The sequence below is a fragment of the Enhydra lutris genome, unplaced genomic scaffold, assembly GCF_002288905.1.
Source record: "Enhydra lutris kenyoni isolate GAN:26980312 unplaced genomic scaffold, ASM228890v2 scaffoldscaffold24, whole genome shotgun sequence".
NCBI classification, from domain to species: Eukaryota; Metazoa; Chordata; class Mammalia; order Carnivora; family Mustelidae; genus Enhydra; species Enhydra lutris.
The window spans coordinates 16,380,252-16,404,233 of record NW_019154108.1 but is presented as its reverse complement, the minus strand read 5'-3'; the positions used below and the strand labels follow the sequence as shown (position 1 = coordinate 16,404,233).

At 53.3% G+C, this 23,982-nt stretch overlaps 1 protein-coding gene across 1 annotated transcript in view; it reads right to left on the bottom strand.

Annotated features, from left to right (window-relative positions):
* The window catches only part of LOC111150907 (LIM homeobox 4), a 40,285-nt gene extending 38,635 nt beyond the window's left edge, over positions 1 to 1,650 (bottom strand). Inside the window, exon 1 of the mRNA XM_022508595.1 lies at positions 1,575 to 1,650. Coding sequence (XP_022364303.1) covers positions 1,575 to 1,650 — 76 coding nt within the window. The remainder of the gene's footprint in view (positions 1 to 1,574) is intronic.
* Between the last annotated feature and the right edge of the window lie 22,332 nt (positions 1,651 to 23,982).

Genomic DNA, 23,982 nt, shown 5'->3' with positions numbered 1-23,982 from the left:
TGTTTCTGCCGGGGCTGAGAATGCACTCCTTGCACTCCCTCCTTGCCCGTGGTGGGCTGGGGGCAGTGAGGGCAGCAGCAAACCCCAAAGCCTTCTACAGACACATCTAGGTCAGCAGGAAACCTCCCAAGGCGCGGTGCAGACGTGGAACTGTTTGCCAGCAGTTAACAGGGAAAGACACAAAGGATTAACTGCAGGATATAGTCAGAGCACAGCCTACCTAGATTTGGGTGAAGCTATCCCCTTCTAGTTCCCTCTCAAAAACTTCCCAGGAAGCCCAGGACACACGCTCGCCAGCTTGCCCTTTGAGGTATGGCCTAGGCAGAATCCTTGCCGGGAAAACCCAGGGCGCAGGAGGGCGCGGGAGGGCGCGGGATGGCGCAGGAGGGGGCAGCCTTGCGCCCTTCTGGTTCGTAGGTAGACACCATTATTTTATTTACTTAAAATAAGCCTTGAGGGCGTGGCTACCGCTCCACTAAAGAAATCGCGGTTGGAAGCACAGTCCCTTGGCAAGCGGAGTGAGGAAACCTTTCCCTCTCGACGGTGCGCAGGGGTGTTCCGCAAAGCCCGCTAGGGTAAGGCAGGACTCACTAGGCGCCCGCTGTGCGCGCGCGATGCCCCGGGACCTGCTCCTGCCTCTGCACGGATTGTCCACCCAAGACACTGTTTGGGAGTGCGGGACAGAGGAAGATTCCCTCCGGGAAAAAGCCTGAGCGCGCACACCCAAACACACGCAGAGACCTGGGAATAAACACGCCTTGAGCTCCCGCAGTCTTGCTAATATCGGGCGCTGGAAAGAAAGTGGGTGGGCGAGCAAAGTGCACCCTATGTGTCTCCCCTGCCGAATCCAAGCCGTCCGGAAAGTATGTCCTCGCGTGCGCAAAGGCTGTACCCCGAGTTCACAACTTCGTCCCGGCGCTTCTCCCTCCCCTGCATTCCTCGGCTAGCTGGAACATGGCGAGTTGACTTCCTCACTGGAAGAAGCAGGCAGTCCCCAGCGGCGCAGGCTGCGGGCGCCGCGGGCAGCAGCGGCTGAGGACGCACCAGGCGCGCACGCCCAGCGCGCGGGGACAGAGCGTGTGGCCTGGGCTTCGGCGCCGCCAGCCCCGGGGGCGGGGGACGCGCTCTCCAACTTCCCGCCAGCTGGGGTGAAGTTGCACTAGCGGTACTTCGAGCTTTGACCGTAACCCCAGGAAAGAGGATGATTTATGGGAACCACCCCAGCCCTCAGGCCTGGCCTGCAGTTCGTTCCCCTGGTGTCCCCAGACAGCACTCTCCCAACGGTCCTAGAAAAGCCATGGGCTGGAGATGCGGGGTTCGGTACCCTCGGCTGGCCTCGAGCACGATCAGAAGGCTTTCACTTTCGGCCCCCAAAGCCAAGAGCCAGGCCCTTTAAACGCACTCTGGCCAGTGACCCTGCCCTGTGACCGCCTCTGCGCCGGGGCCGGCGGCCCCTCGCCCCTCCCGGCCTCTCCGGTCCAGGCTACACGCAGCGTCCGACCCGCCCCGTATCGGCCACGGCTGCTGGCTGTCTTGTTATTAAATTAAATCAGCGAGAAAGGGGGGTGTCTTACGTTGCATCGGCACACCAAGCATCTCCGGGAGCCCCTTGACAGCCCCCTCCGCGGGGACAGCTGCGCTCTGCATCATCTCGGAGCGAGAGCCAGGGAGTCGCAGTCTACGGAGATCTCTTGCTCTCTCGCTTAAGCTGGATTCAGAAATTTGAAAATAATAATAAAAAACCCAACCAGGCCGCCGAAGTCACGGTGGAAGCCGGACCCTCCGCCTCTCCGGGAGGATTCCACAGGCTGGCTGGCCCCCTCCCCCCGCCAGTCCTCAGTCTGTTTCAAATCCCTTTGATCTCGCTCTCCTGGGTAGGTGCACATCCCGGGTAGAGGAGACGCTGTTGCTGCAGCTCTGGCTTTTTTCCCCTCCTCCTTCCCCCGCCCGCTTCTCTCCCCCTCCCCCTCCCCCTCCACCCTTCGCGTGCCGGCCGCCCGGGAGGCCGCGGTCACCCAGGCATTTTGATTCATTCACACTGCAGGAACGGCCGTGACGTCGCTTTCCGCAGGGAGGCCCGCCCTCCAGCCAATCCCCGCGCCCGGCAGAGGACCGCGGACCCGGCCGGAGCGGGGGGTCCCGGTGCCGGGAGTGTGGAGGGCCGCGCGGGGGGGGCGGGGCCGCACAGGACGGGGCGGGGCCTCGCGGGACGTCGTGTCCCACCCCCACCCGCTCCCGGCCCTGCGCCCAGCCGTGCGGGATCGCGCCCCGGGTATAAATACTGCGGCGGGCACGGCCCCAGCAGCAGGTGCTCCTGGACGGCGGAGCCTCGGGCTTGCAGGTTTCCGCGGGTCCTGCGGGGGTTTCGGACTCGGCCGGTGGCTCATGTGCCACTGCCCCTCCATTCGGACCAAAGGATGGGGAAGGGCGTGGCAGACCCTCCGAAGGCCCGGGCCGCACGGCAGTCTTCGCTCGCGCGCTCTCGGTTCCGGGCTTCTCTCCGCCCGGGACTCCAGCCTCCATCCTCTAACGCCTCCTCTTCTCCTCTAGCCAGTTCCTTTCCCGCCGGCGCTTCTCAGCCCTTGCTCTCGCTCCCCCGCGTCTGGCTGAGGCGAGACCAGGGACAGCCCGCACTCGGCCAGCAAGGGTCGAGCCGCGCCGCGGGCGGCGGCGGGCGGGGGAAGGCGGCGGGGGGCTGCGCGCCGAGGGGGCCGGGCGCGGACTCCCGATGCGCGCCCCCGCTCGCCGCGGCCTGCCGCTGGGAATCCGCGCTTGCCTCCTCCTTGGCCCCGACGGGTCCCCCAGCCTTTTGGCTGCGGGCTGCCGGCGCCGCTCTGCCCACGCCGGCTCCGCTGGGTCCTGTCCTCGGTCCCCAGGGACCGCACTGCCTCGCCTGCTGCAGCTGCGGGCGCTTTGAACAGTTCGGACCTCGTGCGTGCGGGGCGGCAGCGCGCACGCGGACACCCGGGCTAACCGAGGAAGGCGCGTGTGTTGCTTATTGTATTTACAAGGCACACTTGCACACTTAAATCCCGACCAAGGTCCTGGCGGAAATAAGACAGAAGGCCCACCTCTGGGGCAGGTCGCCGCCAGGGTTCTCTAATGCTTCATCAGTGTGCTCGACGCCGCTTAGCTGCCGGTGCGGGAAGCCCACCTCCCCTGCCGCGGGACCCAGAGACTCCATGGATCCCACCCCCGCGACACCCCCATCCTGAATTCGTTCCGGAGATCTAGACGGATGTGCCCTCCCAGCCAAGTCAAGTCCAGCTCGGGCGGGGAAGGAGACGGTGTGCCCCTCTCCAACCTAATAGAGCGTCCCCCGCTTTTTCTCCTGGCGTTGTCTCTAAACAAGGGACACCAGGCGCGGTGAGGGATGAATGTGAAGGTGGGGGAGGAGGGCATGGTCGTCTATTCTTAGAATTTGTCTTCGATGAAGTCACAGTGACTTTTCTGTCTCCTGGGACTGGGTTGGCATCATCTCTTGCCCTGTTGACCTGCGAGGTGACTCCAATGTGCAAGAAACCCGGCAACATTTTCGGTGTTTACCAAAACAAAAAAAATTTTTTTACAAAAATGTAACTAGCAAACACGGGAAAATGCCACCCTCATTAGCAACCAAAGACACGTAAAAGGAAACATCATAGTACATACTTCTGTTTTGTGTGTTAAACAACCAGCTAAGGTGGGAGGAATCCTAGAATTTGGCGCTAGTGAAAGTGCTTTGAAACTGGTGCTTTCACCATACTGTTACTGTGCTAATAAACTCTTAAATCCGTTAGGAAAGCAATTTGGCAATATGTATCAAACCCTATAATTTGTTCATATCCTTTAGCTCTTATAATTCCACTTTTGAGTGTGTGTTCCACAGAAATAATCTAAAGTGGAAAAAAAAGATTTCATACCTGAAGATGCTTATTATAGTATTATGGCTTGGAGGGGGGGGGGAAACCTCTGCTATCAAACAGAAGGGAAGTAGCTTAGTAAAGTAGATTAAATTTGCGTTGTAATATGTTATACAGTTATTGAAACTATGAAATCTAGCAACATGGGAATACTTGTGAAATACTAAAATCTTAAAAGCATGATACAATATGATTATAAGTTTTCCAAAATGTTAGTCAAAGATAAAAGCAGTGTTAATACCCATTGTTGGCTAGGGTGTGGAGAAATCAGAAAACAATTTTCTGGTGGGGATGCAACGAGGAACAATGTCTTCTGAGGGCACTTTGGCAATATATGTTACAGTCTAAAAATGTGATGGATTTGACCCAATCCATAGAGAAATTTAGTCACAAGAAATAATCAGGAATATTTATAAAGAGGTAGTTGCAAGGATGTTTATAAAATTTTGGAAGAGAATAAATTACATATCCAGCAATAGGGGATTATTAAATAAATTAGAGTAAATAAAATAGAATGTATATTGTCATTAGAAAATACAACAAAAATATTTAATAATGTAGGATAGTGAGGTTTATTAGACAAAGAGTGAATATGAGGCAGTATGAACTGTAGGGTTCTTTTAACCAGCACAGATAGAAAATATATGTTAAAATATAAAAGTGGTTACCTACACAGTGGATATTTTTATTATCTTAGTTTTCCTTTTTTAAGTTTTCTAAATTATTTTATAAAGAGAAAAAAAAACTAATAAAATTGCTTCAAAAACATTGAGAAAACACTGAAAGGAAATATATCAAAGTGCTCTTTAAAAACCCATTGGAAGAGGAGTGCCTGGGTGGCTCAGTGGGTTAAAGCCTCTGCCTTCAGCTCGGGTCATGATCTCAAGGTCCTGGGATCAAGCCCAGCAGGGAGCCTGCCTCCCCCTACTCTCTGCCTCTGCCTACTTGTGATCTCTCTCTCCCTGTCAAATAAATACATAAAATCTTTTTATTAAAAAAAACCTATTGGAAGAAAAGTAAATTAGGGAGATGTATTATGAATTTTTTTCTTTTTTTCTCTTTCCCAGATTTTCTATAAACTGGTAACATTTTTTTCAGTAATATTAGTAAAAGAGAAAATATTTATATGCAGTGAAATGTCAAGCATATGTGGTAGTGACTTTTATCATTAAAAATTTTATTTTGGGGGCGCCTGGGTGGCTCAGTGGGTTAAGCCTCTGCCTTTGGCTCAGGTCATGATCTCAGGAACCTGGGATCAAGCCGCCCCCACATTGGGCTCTCTGCTCAGCAGGGAGCCTGTTTCCCCCCTCTCTCTCTGCCTACATCTCTGCCTGCTTGTGATCTTTCTCTGTCAAATAAATTTAAAAAATCTTTAAAAATAAATAAAAATAAATAAATAAAAATTAAAATGCTTTCTGCACCTCCTGCTCCCCTCGTATGAGCTTGCACAGGTCCTGCCCTCTTTTCACTGCTGGTCACTAGCCTGTCACTGGGGGAAGGGGCAGCACGACTGTGGGGGACGCTTGCCCAGCGCTGACTCAGCAGATGCCTTTCTCACCTTTATCCAATGACAGAGGAGCCCCGGGAGGCCCACTTGGTTCTCAGTTCTTCAACTTGTGGGCAGCAGCTCCCCGGCACCCCGCTGCATCCCCACTCACACACCCACTGTTCCTCGGCCAATAAATGTCCTTACCACGTTCGGAGACTTTTCTAGAAGTATGAGCTAGGTTCCATTCCCAACATCTTCCACTCACAGCGTGCATCTGCCAAAGCACTCACATCCTTCCTGCGGCCTCCACTTTCCCATCTGTAAATGATGCAACCCCCATGAAAAGCTTTCCTTGAGTAGATATTCTAGTGCCTTCGGCTGCTGATAGCAATGGGAACATCCAGTGGTAATAACAGCCACCAACATTTACTGACAGTTTGAAACTGTGCCAGGCACCCAGGTAAGTGCTTCCACCTACATAATCCATCTTTTTCCTCATAACAATTCAATAAATGGTATTGTCATACCTCTCTGAAGGATGAAAAAGCTGAGGCTGACAGGGGCTAAGGTAGTCTCTCCCCCCACAGAACAGGCGGAATGGCTGCATCCCACCGGAAGCTTCTCTGGTGGGTCTGTGTGGAGCTGACAGAGCAGGGGTCTTCTTAGTGAAAGCCACCCAGGGCTGGCAGGTGACCCACCAGGGGCGATAGTCTTTGGGGCAGACCTGAGGCTCTCAGCTACAACTCCGTTGGAGGGTGGGCACCAGAGGACGGCTCAGTGGTGATGGGGCTTTCCCCGGGTCTAAGTTCTGCCAGGGCAGTCGGTTAGTAAGAGTTTCTGGTGCTTTCTGGACATCTACACATTATGTTTGTGGGAACCGGACTCGACATGTCAGTGGATCCAGTTCTGAAGGAAGAAGCTCTAGAAACCCAATTCAGGAGAACGATTATAGCTTGCAATTGTCTAGCACTTGACAATTTACAGAGTCCCTCTACATATTTTATCTCACCTGATCTCATAATCGTGCTGGGCTTCGGTATGATTATCAGGAAACGGAGAGGTTAAGTGGTTTGCCTAAGGTCACGCTGCTAATAAGTTGCAGAGCCTGCTGGAGATTAAATCCAGCCTTTGACTCCCACTCTGGTGCTCTTCGCACTCTATGCAGCAGACTTCTAACCCTTACATTTTAGGAGCTCCACAGAATGGGTGAGTTCACCCTCAAATGCCAGGAATTCCGAACCCCAGCTTCCTTCTCCACTCACAACTCCTGCTCCCCATCAGCCCATCTCCAATCACCTCCTCCTTGTCCTCCTGCCTCTCAAACCCTCTTTCATCATTTGCATTTTGAAACTGTTTCCTTAATTATTCCCCTGCTGTTGGAAACCTGCTCTCCCCCTTCTCGGTGGCATTCTTTGATTTATCTCTGTCTGGATAACAGCTCCCCGATTCTCCTTGGGGAATCCAATTTTCATTCATTTTTCCACTGAGCTAGATTGATATAGACCCTCTGCCCTGGTCCATATTACTCATCCCAACAGAGAGAACCAGGGAGACCGACCCTCAGCCCGGCCCCTGGGGAGCCACTGTCTTGTTCAGGGAGCCACAAGGAGTTCTCCAATAAAAGGACAGGGGCCTTTGCTCTTCCCCATCTGTCCACCCAGTCCTTCCAGTCATTTGTCAAGGGCCCCTTTCGTGAGCCCACCACTTTGTCATTTGTCTCCTTCTCTTCCCAGAACCTTCCAGGGATCTGCCCCCACCCCCAGGATGCTGATCAGAAGGCAGTTGCTGCTTAACTTAACCCTGCCCTGTGTCCTTGACCCAGGAATTGAAGGGCTGTGGAAAAGAGGTGGTTCTGCCCTTGGGCATCTAACTCTCAAGATAAGACTCTGAGGCCATAACCAACTGAGAAACAGAATAAGACAAGAGCACTGGGTCCTCAGTGGAAGAAGGGAGGTGACAATAGCTAACACTTCTTTTGCCAGCACTCCTCCAAGTACTGCTCCATATGTGTTAACTCATTTAATCCTCACAAACACTTTGAGGCAGGTATTATTATCCCCATTTTACAGATGAGGAAACTGAGGCACAGAGAAGTCAAGTGACATGCTGAAGGTTGCACAGCAGTAGACGGTGGAGTCAGGATATGATCGCAGGTAGTCTGGCTCTACGTTTGCCAGCACTGCCAGCATCATCATATAGCCCTCATTTGAAAGTCTCTGGGTATAGCCAGGTGGTGGGTCCACACAGAGCCCATTACCTGGCAAGGCCAAGTCCTCTGAGGTCCATCTGTGCAGCCATCACACCCCATGGCCTGGGTGCATGAGAAGCTGGGGAATGAATCGGGGAATTTGGTCTCATTCTAATTTCAGGACTTATTTTTTTTATTTCCCATTAGGAATCTAGAGCATCTTAGATCATTTCTGAATGCATGCACTCATTGAGCATCTGTTGTATACCAGCTCCTTCCTAGACCCTGGACGACAATCCCCCAGAGGGCCAAGTGCAGACGGCCCATAACTTGCTTTGCTCCAGAACTCCGAGCATTCCCGTAAGATAGTGTCAGTCAAGTTCCCCAGGTGCAATGAATACATTCCTTATGCCGGGAGGGGTTTGGAGAATGGGTGAGCAAACCTTTGGGTTCTGGGCTCGGGGTGTCTGTGTTCAAATTCCAACTGGGATATAGTCTAAGTGGGGCAACTTTGGCAAGGTCCTTCTCATAGGCGGATTGGGGTAACAGTAGTACTCTCCTTGTAGGTGGTCATTAGAGGCACCCAGGAAGATTTCCCCTAGAAACTTTGGCTGGCATCATAATTGTACCTCTTCTGCAGTATTGTGTCTGTTTTTCTGTTTCTCTTGTTTTATATTTATGGGAGAAGCCCGGGGACAAGAAACTTACTCGGGTGTTTTCAAGCAATGACTAGAACTTGGGAGCTCTTCTTCCTAAAAATGTTAGTTGGGAGAGAGAAAGACCCATGGTGGTAGGACCAGACTTTGTGCTTCTTCCCCCTTGCAGAGTGTGGGAGACCTGCTCCTCCAATATGGCCTCAAGCTGGGGTCTGGGTTCCAAAACTGCCCCTTGGGTGAAGTTCCAGTCATCTTATGAAAAGCTTCCTGGCGCCCAGGGCAAGTGAGTCAACCTTGCTGGCCTCATTTGCCTCATGTGTAAAATGGGGATAAAACCAGCCTACATGGTAGGGACTAGCTGGATTCTGGGGGCTGCATATAAACCCGAGAGCCCAGGGCACCACACGCAGAAGGCTCTCAAATGTCACTGCGGTGGTTAAGAACGGTGACAGGCGGCTCTGCTCCCTCTGCCTGCTTCTCCGAGGCACACGGACGTCTTCTCAGCAGAAGCTCCTCTGCCCACGCCACCTGCAATCACGCCTTTGCTTCTGTTTGTTTTTAAAGTCGACTTAATATCTAGGTTTATTCAAAGAGCCCGACGGCGGATGTTCACCACTGGCAACCTTTCTCCCGTGTTCTCTCTTCCCCCTCCAGGCCTCGGAGGCATCCCGAATCCAAAAATGAGCTCCGTCACCCACATCGTCATGGCGCTTTACAGTTTGTGAAGGGTCGTCACAGGCCTTTGCTCACCCACGCCTCCCCAGAGAGGTGGGGCTCCCCGGGGTTAGGACCGTTTACCCCATGAGGACCTGCAGCCTGGAGGGGGGGTGGGGGAGAGCTATCTGCACTCCCGGATGAGGGCTCAGACCCACAGGGTCTGATTCTTGGCTTCTGTGGAGTAGGGGAGGGGTGGGATGACCCCCGGGCTCCCTTTGAAAATAACAGCAGGTGTCAAGGCTAATCTATAAAATAACCCCGTCATCATCTTGTTGAAAGACTTTTACTGGAGGAGCTTAACTCAGCGGTTTCGTCTCAGGATCTGACTTACAATAAAAAAAATGTGGATGTGTTAGATGTGGGCCACAGGAGACCGGAGACAGGCCCAAGAGGCCCGTGGGGAGAAGTGGTGAGGAAGGGGCGGACCCCGACCTGGAGCCGGGTGGGCGGCGCTCCGACCTCCACCTGCTGATGTGTGTAATGGGAGAGTTAGCACGGGGCCTGGCACACAGAGAGTCCCCACTAACGACAACTCCGATCAGAGTGAAAGGACGAGGAGCTCGTCCCTTTTTGCCTCCCTCACCGCTTGGTCTCCTCTGTGCTCACAGCCGGGCCTGACCAGGAAGGGGTCTGCCCTTGGTCACCAAAGCTTTCTGCTTAAAAACACATGTCCCCAGAGAAGGGACCAGGACACTGTCACTATGGCCACTTTGGGTGGTCAAGGAAGAAATACTGAGAGCTTTGGAGGACAAAGGATTTCTCTAGACCTCATCCGAGGAAGTAATCCGTGGAAAACACAAATCCTGGACTGACTCTACATCAGTTTTACGGCTGTGAGAAGTTAAACTCTCTGAGCCTCTGTGTTCCTGTGTTTACTGGAGATGATAATCCTCAGATCGTTCTCCTGAGAAGGGGTTGTGGGGGATTGTAGGGGACCCACCTCTACGGAGCTTCTAAGGCAAGTGCTCCGTGAACACTCGTTCTGTTTCCAAGCTCTGGCACACATGGGCCCTCGGATTTACTACGCACGTCAATCCCTGGGGCGTTTGGTTAAATACAGATTCTGATCCAGCAGGCCTGGGACCTGAGATTCTGCATTCCTAACACATCTCTAGGCCACGCTGATGCTGCCGGCCCGTGGGCCACACTGCGTGGGAATGCTCTAGGACTCAGCGGTCCAGTGTGGTGGCCGCTAGTCACGGACGCCTACTGAGGGCCGACATGTGGCTGGTCAGAGAGACGTTGTGCTAGAGAGGCCAATGACATATGGATTTTGGAGACTTAATCCAAAGGAAAGAATGTAAAATAGCTCATTAAGATTTTTTAAGTTTTATTACATGTTGAAATGATAATATTTTGGATATCTTAGATTGAATTAAGTCCAGTCTTAAATGCCCTTTTTTCTTTTATGGGCATGGCCACCAGAAAATTGAAACTTACACAAGCGGCTGGCCTTGTATTTCTATTGGACTGTGCTATTCTAGGGCATTTAGAGGGAAGTACTGCACACACACACACACACACACACACACGCAGACACACACAGACACACACACAGACACACAGCAGTCCCTTTTCCTCCTAGCACTGAGCATAGTTTCTGGCACCAAGTAAGGGACTAATAAGCACTTTCCGGGTAAATGTGCTGGGAGGAAGCCCACGAATGTAGCCCCGAAAGAGATGGGGCCCACATACTGATGAGGGGACCTCAGCTGCACAAGACAGCAGGCGGGGGCTGAGCAGGTGGCTGGACCTGGAGAATGACCATCCCCCCCTTGCAGTTGACCCTGATCTGCCACCCATCCATTCTCCATCAGCCTCAGCCTCACCCTCCGCTCTTTCCAAGGATCTGATGGCAAAGAAAAAAAGGAATTCTTGTGCTCCCTCCCCAGAGCTTGCCAGATAAAGAGGATAGTCATGGGATCACCAGGAGTCCAGGGACCAACCCCTCTGTGCCACACAGGCTTCCTGCCTTCCCTGAAAGCCACCTCCGCTAGCCTGTCCCTCTCCCCCAGGGGGCTCTTTGTGGTCCTGGCCCCATCCCTGCTTGGGGATTGGGGGTACAAAAGCCCAGGAGCACGGGGCACAGGAAAGACATGAACTTGCACAGACCTTCCTGAACCCCTGTCACAGCCCAAGGGGTTCTCAGAGAAAGAGATGGACAGCAGCTTCTGAAGATGGTCCCCCTGCCCCCCACCATGTCCACCCTGGAATTAGCAGGAAAGAGGAAAGGACAACTCAGTCCAGATTCCCACATCTTTTATACTCCCAATGACCAGCGTCAGGTTTCAGGGCACCGCAGGGTGAGAGCTGGGAGTATGGGGTGTCTGGAGTGAACACCGGCCCCAGGAAAGGCTCTAGTGAGCCAGGGGGTAATCTTAGGGCACCCAGGAGCTGGGCTCTGCCCTAACCGCATGGCTCTAAGCTGATTTCTGCCCACTCCGTGGGGCACTGAGTTGTGCACATGAGGCCCACACCATCCCTCTTCCTCCCAGGCCCTCCTCCTCCTCCTGACGTTTTCCCCTCCAAACCTCTGACACAGAGCAGGACAAAGAGAATTCTCGAAGCATGTTAACTTACCAGAGGTCAGGGGACGAATCTGCCTTCATGGTGAGGCTTTGGAAGCTGAGAGTGGCTGTTGTCGCTGAATGTGGGCAGCTCTAGAGGAAAGTCAGGAGGGTGTCTGGGAGGGGAGCAGCAGCCCCCTCTGGGGAAGGGGTTCAGGAGGTGGGGCAGAGCTCTTCCAAAGGAGGCCAAATGGATGGGTTTGGACAGAGCCTGAGGAGGCCCCTCTCCTCTTTTCTCTGAGAGAAGGTGCTCTGCTCCCCCCTGGAAGCTGGGAAAATGAGGGTCTGTCTGGGGGAGGGTAGCAGAGGGGCTGGAGACCGCCTCGGAGAAAATTAAATTGCACTTGAGGGCAAATTCTATTAGGGAATAGAGCCTGTCTCTCAACAGCCTGCGTCCATTTAGGTGATTAGCTCAGCCCTGCACCTCCACCCCACAGCCTGGTGAGTTCTGCTGGGGGAGCCAGGCTCGTGGCCTCTGGGGACCCAGCTGCCTCTGCTCCCCGCTCCTGCCCCCCAGCCAACCCTGGGAGGACCCTTCCCTCATCACTCACAGACCCCACGCTCTTGGAAAGTGGTCACGAACACCCCAGTGTTTACCTACAATGTCCTGGGCAATGGGGGTGCCCTGGGACAGACATGGAGATCAAGGGCAGGCAACACCAGAGAGAAAGGAGCCAGGACTTCCTCTGATGAGGGAGAGCCCACCGGGCACTGGGCTGGACAGCAGGCTGGAAAGCAGAAGGGATCTGGGTAGGGGAGAAGAGAGAAGAGAGAAGGAGACTGGGTGAGTGAATGGGCAAGAATGAAAGCAGGGGAGGGGCCGGAGGCAGGGTTGAATCAGCAGGATTTGGAAGTAGGTACAGAGAAATATAAGCGGCTGATATTTGGAGAATGTCAAATGTGATGATAAATTAATAGAATGTAATGGCAAATGGTATCATGAATTCATCTGTAAAATGGGCATGATCATAATAAATTGTGCCTTACGGGGCTGTGGTGCCACTTCAGCAAGCTTTGGGGCTTATGATTAGCTATTGGTGCTGCGTTCATACACTTGAGGCTGGATCCAAGCTTTGGCAGGAGGGTCTAGATCTGAGGGACCACTGGGGAGGCCCACTTACCAGCCCCCAATCTCCTAGCCCCCTTGGCACCACAGGTCCCTACTTCACAGGCCAGTCTCAACCGGCTGGACCCTCTCCCAGACCCTGTTGGACACCTGCCCATGGAGATGGTCCCTTCTCTCCTTCGTATTGACCAGTGATAGAGTTTGCTTGATTTCCCTCAGTATCTGGCTACACAATTATTTCATTTGCTTAATAAAACTTCATTAAGCACTTAAAATGTATCTTGAAGAGAACAGTGCCGAGTTTCTAGAACAAGGAGAAACGGGTACTGAAAACCCGTAACGGGGCATAAAGCATTGCCTCTGACCTGTGGCATGAGTTCTTCTAGTGTCTGTGAACCCCCTCTTCCGGGCTCTTCCACAGCCCACCCAAGTGCCCTGGGACACAGAATTCCAGTCCCAAGTGAGCTTAACCTTTAAACCAAGGATTAGGCGGTGTATTTATGTGCTGGGGTGGTTGTACCAGGCCACATAGCAAGGGATTTGTGTGCTGTGGGGCTGCTCAGAAAGGGAAGGCCCTGAGGGAGAGAAAGAGAAAGTGTGTGGCGTGCTGGGGACTGGGAAGTTCCCAGCCTGGAGACTACAGGCAGGGTCCTGAGGAGGGAAGCCCAGAGCCTTCTGCCAAGCCCTCCAGCCTGTCGGGGCTGCTCCTGCCCAGAGATGGGCTCCAGGGAGCCTCTACCCGAGCTCGGACCCTTGCCCATCCGCCAGAGTGACAGTTTAGCATCTGAAGGCACTTGGTGAGTCCTGGGAACTAGCTGGTGTTGCAGACAGTGTGGGGGCTGCTGTCTGTCTCCCAAAGTCCAGGCTTCCTGGCCTCAGACGGCCCGGTAGCTTGACAAGGCCCCTAATCCCCAAGAACATCCTCTTCTCATTTCCCCCCTTTACGAAGGAGGGGCAGCCCCCCTCCCCTAGGATTCCTACAGTCCGTAACAGGAACATCCCTGAAAACATGGCCCTGACTGGACTTGGGTACCCCTCCCTCAGGCACACAGTCATGGGGGTCCTCCCGGGCAGCTCGGAGAAGGCATTCAAGGACCGTTGAGTCTCCCTGGCTTCGCCCTCCACAGATAATCTGACTTTGATAGGCTTCAGGGCTGGGGCCTCGGGAAGCTGTTTAACCCCCGGAAAATGGAGGAATCAGCTGCCTCTCAGGAAGACACAGGAAGCAATGATGCTCCGGGCCGGGGGCCGGGCCCCATAGACGGTAACAGATGCTGCCATGAAGTCTCGCCCCCTTTCTCACCTCTCTGCTGACAGTAAAGAGCCGGGCTTCTTTACCATTACCCGTCCAGCTCCCAGGACAGGGCCCAGCCCATTCTGGCCTCTCGCGGCTCTGTAGCTATGTGTCCCGTGAACGGGTGAGGGAGGGAGGAAGGGAGTTCATGTCACCCACTGCGACAGCCCAGGAACGGGAGAAGCCTGAGCATGTCTTCCTTGGGCTGGCCGGGAGGCCCTGAGCAGCTGCTCCCCAGCCCCGAGCCCCGAGCCCGTCAGGGGCCCTGTCAGGCCTGGTTAGGCTGGCGGACGCATTATCGGTGTGGCCGCTGGCTGGATCCCCATGGTTACAGCTGTCAGGACCCAGCTTACCTCTCACCCCTAATGGGTCCTGGCTTTTTATGGACTTCCTGCTCTCCCTCGGTGTTCTGCAGACTTTATTACATGGGCCCGGGGTCTCTGTGATGAGTTAAAGAAGAAGGGGAAAGCCTGGGCAGGTGACCCGGACACGGAGGCCACACCAGCCTCCTGCTTCAGCCCTTGTCGCTGCGGGCGGCTCCCGCCTGCAAACCCTCCAAGGGCTTCTGCAGCCCCCGGGGTGCGAGATGCTCCTCTCCTCCTGTCCAAGTGCTGGGGCCCCTGCTCAGGCTCACCTCCATCATCCAGGCCCGGGTGCCTCCAGCAGTGCTGGAAGCGACTGAGAGGGCTGACAGCCCAGCCCCTGCCCTTGCCCCTGCCCCTGCAGAACCTGGTCTGTGCACCCCTGCAGGGGGCAGTCATCCAGCCTGGGGCTGAACCCCGCTGGGTGCCGGGGCTCGCTCTTTTCAGAGGCGCTCAGGGCCGTTTCCAGGCAGTTCTGCAGGGGACTGTTACGGTTCCCACAAAATCTGCCTTTGAATAAATGTGGTCACAAGTGTGATCTCGCTGGTGTGTGTGTGTGCGCGTGCGCATGCGGGTGCCTGCTTTATTAGCGTTTACATTGTTGCAAATACATTCAAAATGACTTTAGCATCTGGAATTACTTGCTTTTCCACCATTTCCTTAACCTGCAATGATAGGAGTAAGGGGTGATCTCCACAGTTAGATCTTGGCTTTTTCCAAGGGGCCCACTGATGTGTCACTGAATTTTAGGTTGTTTTAGGACTGTTTCCTGAAAACATGAAAATGAATTGCTCTCAAAGATTTAGTGACGATTCGGGTGATCCTGCCCTTGAAGACTATCCACAGCAGACCACATTCTCATACCCAAAGTAGACCTTTGGGGTTTATACCAGCCAGAAAAGGCCACGTGATAGTGTACCACACAGGTGATCCTAATGAACCACATCTCTGGTATATGTAACCTTGTGCAGTGCCCTCCCCTGGACTCTGGACTGGGTCTGTGACTTACTTTAACCACCAGAATGCGGGTGGTGTGACTGTGCCAGTTTCAGCATGAAGCTTGGAGAGGGCATGGCCTTTCGGGACAGGGGAGGGGGGGCATGGTGGTCGCCTATCCCTGTAAGATCGCCTACCCTGCTGGCCAGACCACACACCAAAAAGCTCACCAAAAAGTTCTATCAATGTACAGATCTTATGGTGCTTCTGAGAACCTAAATTAAAAAACAAAAAACAAAAAACAAACCTAAAAAACATTTTAGTATCTTTCTTCTCCCGATGTAGCTGAGCGCCTCTGGGGCACAGGGACTGGAGTCAGCCTGGGACAGAGAGGAGCTGGGTCCTAGCTGGGTCAGGAAGTGTTTTACTTCCTGTTGGGAAAGGAGGACATGTTTTCACACATCGGCCATTATTGGAGCAGCAAAGGTGCCAGAGATGCAGGGATGGAGAGGCTGCGGGGTTCACAGCCTGAGGGGGGTGGCCCACATTCCAGAGTTCAGAACCTGTGGCCAGGTGGTCAGCACACACCTTCAGCAATGTGATGAGAGCAGCAAGACAGGAAAAGGATGGTGCTTACCGTGGCCGCACAGGGAAGAGTTTGACTGTAGGGTGTGGCTCAAGGAGGGTCAGGAAGGCTTCTCAGAGGAGGTGACATTTGATCCTAGACAGGCATTCCGTGGGGGAGGATTTCAGGTGGGGAGAAGAGCACACGCAAAGGCCTGTGGATTGAGAGTTTGAGACCTGGCGACTCACGAGTCCTACAGTTCAGCCTGGGTGGGGCACCCCGGGGTGGCAGAGAGGCAGCTGGAGAGGCGAGCAGGCACAGCCAGACAACTACACCAAGCCCTTACATGCTATCGGCTGAGAACTGAGACCTCAGACCTCAACTTCTCACCCCAGGAACATTGTGCTAAAATATCCCTGAGGAGCACCTGAGGGGCTCAGCTGGTAAGCATCTGACTCTTGGTTTCGGTTCAGGTTATGATCTCAGGGTCGTGAGATCAAGCCCAGCATCTGGCTGGGTGTTCAGCGCAGCCTACTTGTCCCTCTCCCTCTGCTCCTTCCCCACTCTCTGTTTCTTTCTCTCTCATAGATAAATAAAATCTTTTAAAAGATAAAAATTGGGGCGCCTTGGTGGCTCAGTCGTTAAGCTTCTGCCTTCAGCTCAGGCCATGATCCCAGAATCCTGGGATTGAGTCCCACTTCGGGCTCCCTGCTTGGCAGGAAGCCTGCTTCTCCCTCTCCTACTCCCTCTGCTTGTGTTCCCTCTCTCGCTGTGTGTCTGTCAATTAAATAAATAAATCTCTTAAAATAAATAAATAAATAAATAAATAAATAAATAAATAAATAAATAAAAATAAATACTTGACCCTGTGCCCTCTAACAGCCCACCAGCCCCTGTTGCCCGCAGAGTCCAGTCCAGACTTCCAGGCTGTTCCTTCAGTCCCCTGCTTAGGCCACATCCCCCCACTCATCCCCAGGGCTCTTCCCCCTCTTTTCCTCCCCTACCCCTCTCCCCCATGCTCACTTCCTAGTGAACCTCTGCTCTCCTTGCCTGCTCCCTCTCCATCCTGAAGAGGAGGTGGGCCCTGGGACTCCACAGCCCCCCAGCCATTCTGTGGAGCTTCTAGGATGCTGAAGTGTAACGGAACCCTTCTCTGGCGGGTCTCCCCTTCTGGACTCCACATTCCTTGAGGGCAGGGCACCTTAATAAATACTTGCTATGCAGTTACTGCCCCTCAGAGAAGCCCCCTCAAGGCTTTCCCTCTGGAGAGGGGACAAAGTGTCAGGAGCAGCACCTCCGTGGGAGACAGTTAGTTTGTCTGAAGTGTCCACAACTGTGGCCTGAGGTAGCAAGCCCCCCCCCCCCCCCCCAAACACATGCACAACATCGTTCTGGTCTGTGCCGTCACAGAAACGGGACCGTGGTGACAGGAAGTGTTGCTCAGGCCACAGGCTGGACACAGAAAGGAATTCTCCCACGGAGAAGCAGAATTAGCCCCGAGCTCCCCACCCCCCACCCCTGGGCCTAGAGGTGACAGCTTCCTTCAGGCTGGTAATCCGCCGTGAAGGCTGCATTTCACACTTGCCACTCTGGAACAGGCCTGCAGGGACTTGCTCCTGCCGAGTGAAAATTGGAACTCGTCAGGGTAATTTGTCCATTTTACCACACACGTTTCAGGGCTGGTGCTCACGGTCTGGCCCGTGACTGGCCGTGAATGACACTGGTCTCCGGGAGCCCCTGGCGCTCGGCTGGAAGAGGGCTGGGACCGCCACCCAGCTCACCCGTCACTGTCCTGCTGTGCCATCGAATTCTCCACCTCAGTGCCCCCCACCCCACCCCAGCACTGAGACTCTCCTGCCAGCCCTCCCTTACGGGGTCCTCCTCCACATGTCTACACCCGATGAGGAGGATGGATGACGAGCACAGAGGGGGTTTTAGACACCACAAATACCTCTTCTCAGCCTGTCAACTCTGCTCCCTCGCCTGCAGTGCCCTCCGCCAAACAGAAACTCGTCATTATAGTCTAAGAAATCTGTCTCCAGGGGCGCCCGGGTGGTTCAGTTGGTTAAGCACCTGTCTTTGGCTCAGTTCATAATCCTAGAATCCTGGGATTGAGTCCCACATCCGGGAGCCTGCTTCTCCCTCGGCCTGCAGCTCCCCCTGCTTGTGCTCTCTCTCTGACAAATAAATAAATAAAATCTTTAAAAAAACAAAAAAGAAATCTGTTTCTACTTCATCGTGTAGCTTGTGCTCTTTGGTTCTTTTTTTTTTTTTTAAGTTTTTATTTATTTATTTGACAGACAGAGATCACAAGTAGGTGGAGAGGCAGGGGTGGTGTGGGGGTGGGAAGCAGGCTCTCCTCCCCGCTAAGCAGGGAGCGGAGATGCGGGGCTTGATGCGGGGCTCGATGCGGGGCTCGATGCAGGGCTCGATCCCAGGACCCTGAGATCATGACCTGAGCTGAAGGCAGAGGCTTAACCCACTGAGCCACCCAGGCGCCCCATGCTCTTTGGTTCTTAAGAAGTGATTTCCCTCCCTATGTTGCAATGATATGCTCCCACATGTTCTTTTATTGGCTTTGTAACTTTTAATCTTTCACCGTTAGGGTTTAAATCTATCAGGGCTCATCCTTGGTACGAGCAGAGGTCCCGTTTCCTTTTCCTCTATGTAGCGAGGACATTGGTTCCTATGGTAAACATCACACTTTAAAAAAGGTCTCACGGGGCACCTGGGTGGCTCAGTGGGTTAAGCCTCTGCCTTCCGCTCAGGTCATGATCTCAGGGTCGTGGGATGCTCTCTGCTCAGCAGGGAAGCTGCTTCCTCCTCTCTCTCTCTCTCTGCCTGCTTGTGATCTCTCTCTGTCAAATAAATAAATAAAATCTTAAAAAAAAAAAAGTTCTCATAAGGCAAGTCCCTTACTTTACTCTCTCTTTTTTCCTCTCAAACTGACTTAGTGATCCATGGATCTTTAATTACCTATATACATTTTAGAATAAGTTTGCCGAGTTCTACCGAAAAAATCCATCTGGATTTTTGATTGGTGTTATACTGAATTTCAGGTTAATTTGAAGAGTCTCTCTACAATGTTGATCTGCCCATCCATAACCACAGACCGTCTCTCAGTTCCGTGAGATCTTTATGTCCTAAATAAGAAAGTCCCATTTCTTTTCTCTGCAGCATATCACTCTGGGGCATCCTTGTTCATTTATTTACTTGATTAGAGTCTGTCCCTTCATAGCATCTCATCACAAAATGTCATCAGAGATCCTTCCTTTACTCTTCCCTGTGTTCCCAGCCTGACCCTACTTTGCTGCTGGAAAAGAACAAAGTTGGGAAAAGTTGAGCTTCCTGCGGTGGCAGAGGGAGCCAGTTTGCCCTGGCTTCGATTCCAGGGAAGACAAGCTAGGAGAGGCCTCCAGGGGCCCGTGGGGGGAGGCATGTTGCTAAACCAAGGGGTGTAGGCTCTCTCCCTGCAGATCAGAGCGGGGCTGGGCATAGGAAAGAGGAAAGAATGCCTCACTGGAAGGGCAGGAGGAGCTTCCAGGCCTGGAGGAGTGAGGGGAACTCCGGGGTGGCCAAGAGAGGGACCCGGCTTGCAGAGGAAGCCTTGGTCGGGAGCCAGAGATGTGCAGGGAAGCAAGTCAGCGGCGTGGGAAGCTGCGTCTGGAGCTCAGAAGGGAGACCCGGATGGGGCTAGAGCTGGGGGCGTCCCAGAGACAGGACACTGCATGGGTTGGCCGTCCCTGTCTGTGACGAGAGAGCGTGAATGAAATCTTCTTTTAAAATTATCTGTTGTCTTTTCTTTTCTTTCTTTCTTTTTTTTTTTTTTTTAAGATTTTATTTATTTGACAGACAGATCACAAGTAGGCAGAGAGGCAGGCAGAGAGAGAGGAGGAAGCAGGTTCCCTGCTGAGCAGAGAGCCCGACGTGGGGCTCGATCCCAGGACCCCGGGATCATGACCCGAGCCGAAAGCAGAGGCTTTAACCCACTGAGCCACCCAGGCGCCCCTTTTCTTTTCTTTCTTTCTTTCTTTTTTTTTTTAAAGATTTTATTTATTTATTTGACAGAGAGAGAGACAGCGAGAGGGAACATAAGCAGGGGGAGGAGGAGAGGGAGAAGCAGTCTTCTCGTTGAGCAGAGAGCCCCATGTGGGGCTCGATCCCAGGATCCTGGGATCATGACTTGAGCTGAAGGCAGATACTTAACCAACAGAGCCACCCAGGTGACCTACAATAGAACTTTAAAGTCTTTTAATCCTATTTATTTTCCTTCTTATTCTTTGTTTTCAAAAGAAATGTATTTATTGCAAAAATTCAAAAAGGTATTTAAGTATTTAGGTCAGAGCCAGGACTAGGGTGAAGTTACGGAGGTGCCCACGTTCCCCAATTTGAGGCGGCACTGTCGCGTGTCGATCCCGAAGATATGTGTCTCCCTCGATTTTGTTCTCCTCGCCTCGCTCTAGTCGAAGCCCTGGTTCCAGTCCACCCTAACCTCACTTTCTAGATATGACCACTGGTCAGAGTCTGATGTATCCTCTTCCAGGCTTTCTACAGACAAACATTAACATTTATATATCTGTATATAACTACATATACATATTTTGTAAGATTTTATTTTTTTTTAAGATTTTATTTATTTATTTGACAGAGATCACAAGTAGGCAGAGAGGCAGGCAGACAGAGAGAGGGGAAGCAGGCTCCCCGCTGAGCAGAGAGGCCGATGTGGGGCTCGATCCCAGGACCCTGAGATCATGACCCGAGCCGAAGGCAGAGGCTCAACCCACTGAGCCACCCAGACGCCCCAGCGACCCCCATTTTTAACTTATTTTTTAAAAAATCAGCGTTGTCAAGTAGATCAAGTGCTCACATCAGTTATATTTTCCATGGCTTTTATGCTTACAAAAACAGTGAAGTGTTCAACGATATTTTCCTATGCCTTATTCTTTTTATATCACTGCACATGGTGTGAAGATGGGCTCTTAGCTGAATTCTCCTCAAATAATCAATATTCTCCACATCATTTGCTTAACAGCCCCTCCCTCTTCAAGGCGGAGCTCTGTGACCACCAGAAGTTTTGATGTTCGAGGACTCTGGGATCATGACCTGAGCCAAAAGCAGAGGCTTTAACCCATTGAGCCACCCAGGTGCCCCATGGAGCACCTCCTTAATGTCATTCCCTCATGTTGGCAGAGATCCCCACCTTTGCCTTGAGAATTCTAGATTCTTTCCTTCCTGCCTGTGACCCAAGGCCAGCACATGCATTCCCCAGGCAGAGGCGAAGCCTGGAGAGAAGGGGCCAGGGAGGGGGAGCAGAGAGAAGGGGCCACCAGCCATACCCCTGGAGGCGCTCACGGGCGGGTGCTTTCTTCCAGATTTCTTCCAGAGCAGAGACCAAGGCTTGGACTGGGGTGGGAGGGTGGGAGGCCTGAGTGCAGTGAACGGAGTCGCTCGGGGAACTGGGATCCCGAGGGCATGGAGCGACTCGCTATGGAAGAGCTTGCACTGCTGGGGCCCAGGCAGGAGGAGGGCTAAGCCGCAGGGCAGGAGAGAGAGAGGAATGAGAGTTGTTCTCCCTCCTGGGTGTGAAGGACCCCCTAGGACAGCAGAGGAAGGGAGAAAGCAAGTGTGAGGGACCGTTGAGGCGAGGCTAGAAAAGCCAGGAGAAGCCTGGGCCCTGCACTGTTGTGGGGGGTACGCAGAGGCAGGCCTGAGGAGGAGGCAAGCCAGGCACAGGGAATCAGGGCTGGAAATGAAATTGTTCTTCTTGGAGTTCGGTTGAGTTCTTAAAGCTGTGTAGATGGGAATGGGGGAAATCTTACCCACCTGCCTAAGCAGCAGCCTCTGCCCTCATAGGAGGTTGGCCCTGAAATGAGGTGATGGGGAAGAAGGACACGAGGGAGGCGTCCTTGGGCTTGCCGTGGAGCTGGCTCAGGGAGGCGATCCTGAAGGGACTCAGGCAGTGCTGGGGGATAGCAGAGGACCCCTGTGGAGTGAAGGGTACAGGCTGCTATGAGTGAGCTTTCCCTTCTCACAGTCGTCTTGGGCTTCCAGGATGACACAGATCATAAAAGCTGTGATTTCCGTTAGCTGGGAGTCCTTTCTGGAAGGTTCTGAAGGGACAAGCCCCTCACTGAGCTGACAAGAAATCAGCTGAAATCACTATCAGAGACATAAAGGCACCTTAGGGACCATGAAGCTTCGCCTGAGGCCTTCACCTTAGACGTGAGGAGGCTGAGACCCAAGAGATGAAGGGTTCACCCAATGTCCGATGCAGCTGGTTAGTGGCCAACCCGAAGGAATGAACCAGGTCTCCTCCTCCTTCTGCTGCTGGTGACTTTCTCCAGGGCCAAGACTGTGTGGGTTCCCTGGAGCCCATTCCTCACCCCCACACCCAGGGAATGATGTGCTGCCTCAGCCTCCTTCCCCTACCCTGTGCCAAGGCTGCCAGGCTGGAGGGGGGCCACCCACGGGGACCTCACCAACCTGGAGGTGACTTCTGAGCAAAGCAGCCCCTGGGGCTTACAGTCCCCCCCCCCAGCCCAACTTCCTGGCTTCTCATCCTTCAGGTCTCCGGAAAGCCCCCCGCCCCAGTCCCACCTGCTGGTCCCACCTTCAGAGCGCTTAGCACACTCTCTCTCCTCTCCTCCTCTAGCAAGGAAGCTCCACTCCAGCGGGAACCTCTCTTCCCTGTCTCCCCAGCTTTAACGCAGTGCAGCACCGAGAACACCCTTATATGTATTTTAAAAGATTTATTTTGAGTGACAGCACAAAAAAGAGAGAGAGAGCAGGGGGAGGGGCAGAGGGAGAGGAAGAGCGAATCCTCGAGCAGACACCCCCTGGGTCTCAAGACCCTGAGATCATGACCTGAGCTGAAATCTACTGAGCCACCCAGGTGCCTCTTAAATTTTATTTTTTTAAAAGATTTTATTTATTTACCTGAGATAGAGGGAGTGAGAGAGAGAGCACGAGTGGGCATAGAAGCAGAGGGAGGAGGAGAAGCAGGCTCTCCACTGGGTGGGGAGCCCGATGTGGGGCTTGATCCCAGGACCCTGGGATCATGACCTGAGCTGAAGGCAGATGCTTAACCAACTGAGCCACCCTGGTGCTCCTTAAATTTTTTTTTTAACAAAATATTTTTTCTGCATTCTTATACTGAGAATTTCTTGTATTCACTATTTTTCTTTCTTGGACTTGGCACGTGCTTTCCCCTTGGCCTGTGATGCCTTTTTCCTCATTTTCCTTGCGAACACCCACTCTTTTGTCAAAAGCCAGCTCAGCTGCCTCCATCTTGAAGAAATCCTTCCTGAATGCTCAGTAGGGATCATCCCAGACAGTGGGGGATTTCTCTGTCCGGCCACAGAACAAGGAGCCTTTGCTTTCCAGGGCTTCCCTGAGGACCCTCTCCTGCATGGGAGCTCTCCCAGGATGCGGAGAACCATCTAGAACAGTAAGCAGAGTTCCAGTCACAGAAGCCTGGGCTCCCAGGCAGCAGCCCCGCTAAGGAGGGGGCCCACCCTTGTTTATCAGTGAGAGTGGCTGGGACAGCCCAAGAAATGTTTGGCTGTGAAGAGACCCACACCCACTGCCCGGGCCCTACTAGGGCCTGCCTCACTGGAGCTGTAAGGGCTCTCTGTCCTTGACATTGTGTCAGGTCCCAGGTGGTAGAGGAGCTAGATGGGTGGTCTTGGCTCGGCACGCACTGGCCCTGGGACCTCTTTCTCCTTCTTGCAGGCCAGGGTCATCCTGCCCAGTGTGCCCTGTGAGCCTCCCAGCCAGGACCCAGTGGGGCAGGGGGAGAGGGGGCAGAGCCGGCTTAGGGGAATGGAGGGGACAGATGGAGGAGGGACGCGGAGAGGGAACCTACAGGCAGACAAGAGGCCTGCGGAGAGGCTCCAGCCTGGACTATCCGGCTAAAGAGGTAGCACAGGGCTGACTTAAGCAGGGCTGGGGGAAGGGGGTATTGACCCCTGCCTGTGCTCCTCATGCCAGCTGCCCTGGCAGAGGGAGCCTGCTTGGGATCCCACCTGCTCCACCCCGTGCCAAGGCCATCTGAGCTGAGTGAAGATGTCAAAGAGAAAACCCTAAATCGGATTGAGGCTCCTGCTCCCCCTTAATGAGGTTCATTATCAGCGGCTCTGAGCCTTGTAAAGCCTGCCGGGCCGGATTAGGGGCAGGCTCTCCAGTCGGGCTGACTCCTCCCTGTGGAAGAGCTCTTGAAAACAAACCCAAACTGTCTCCTT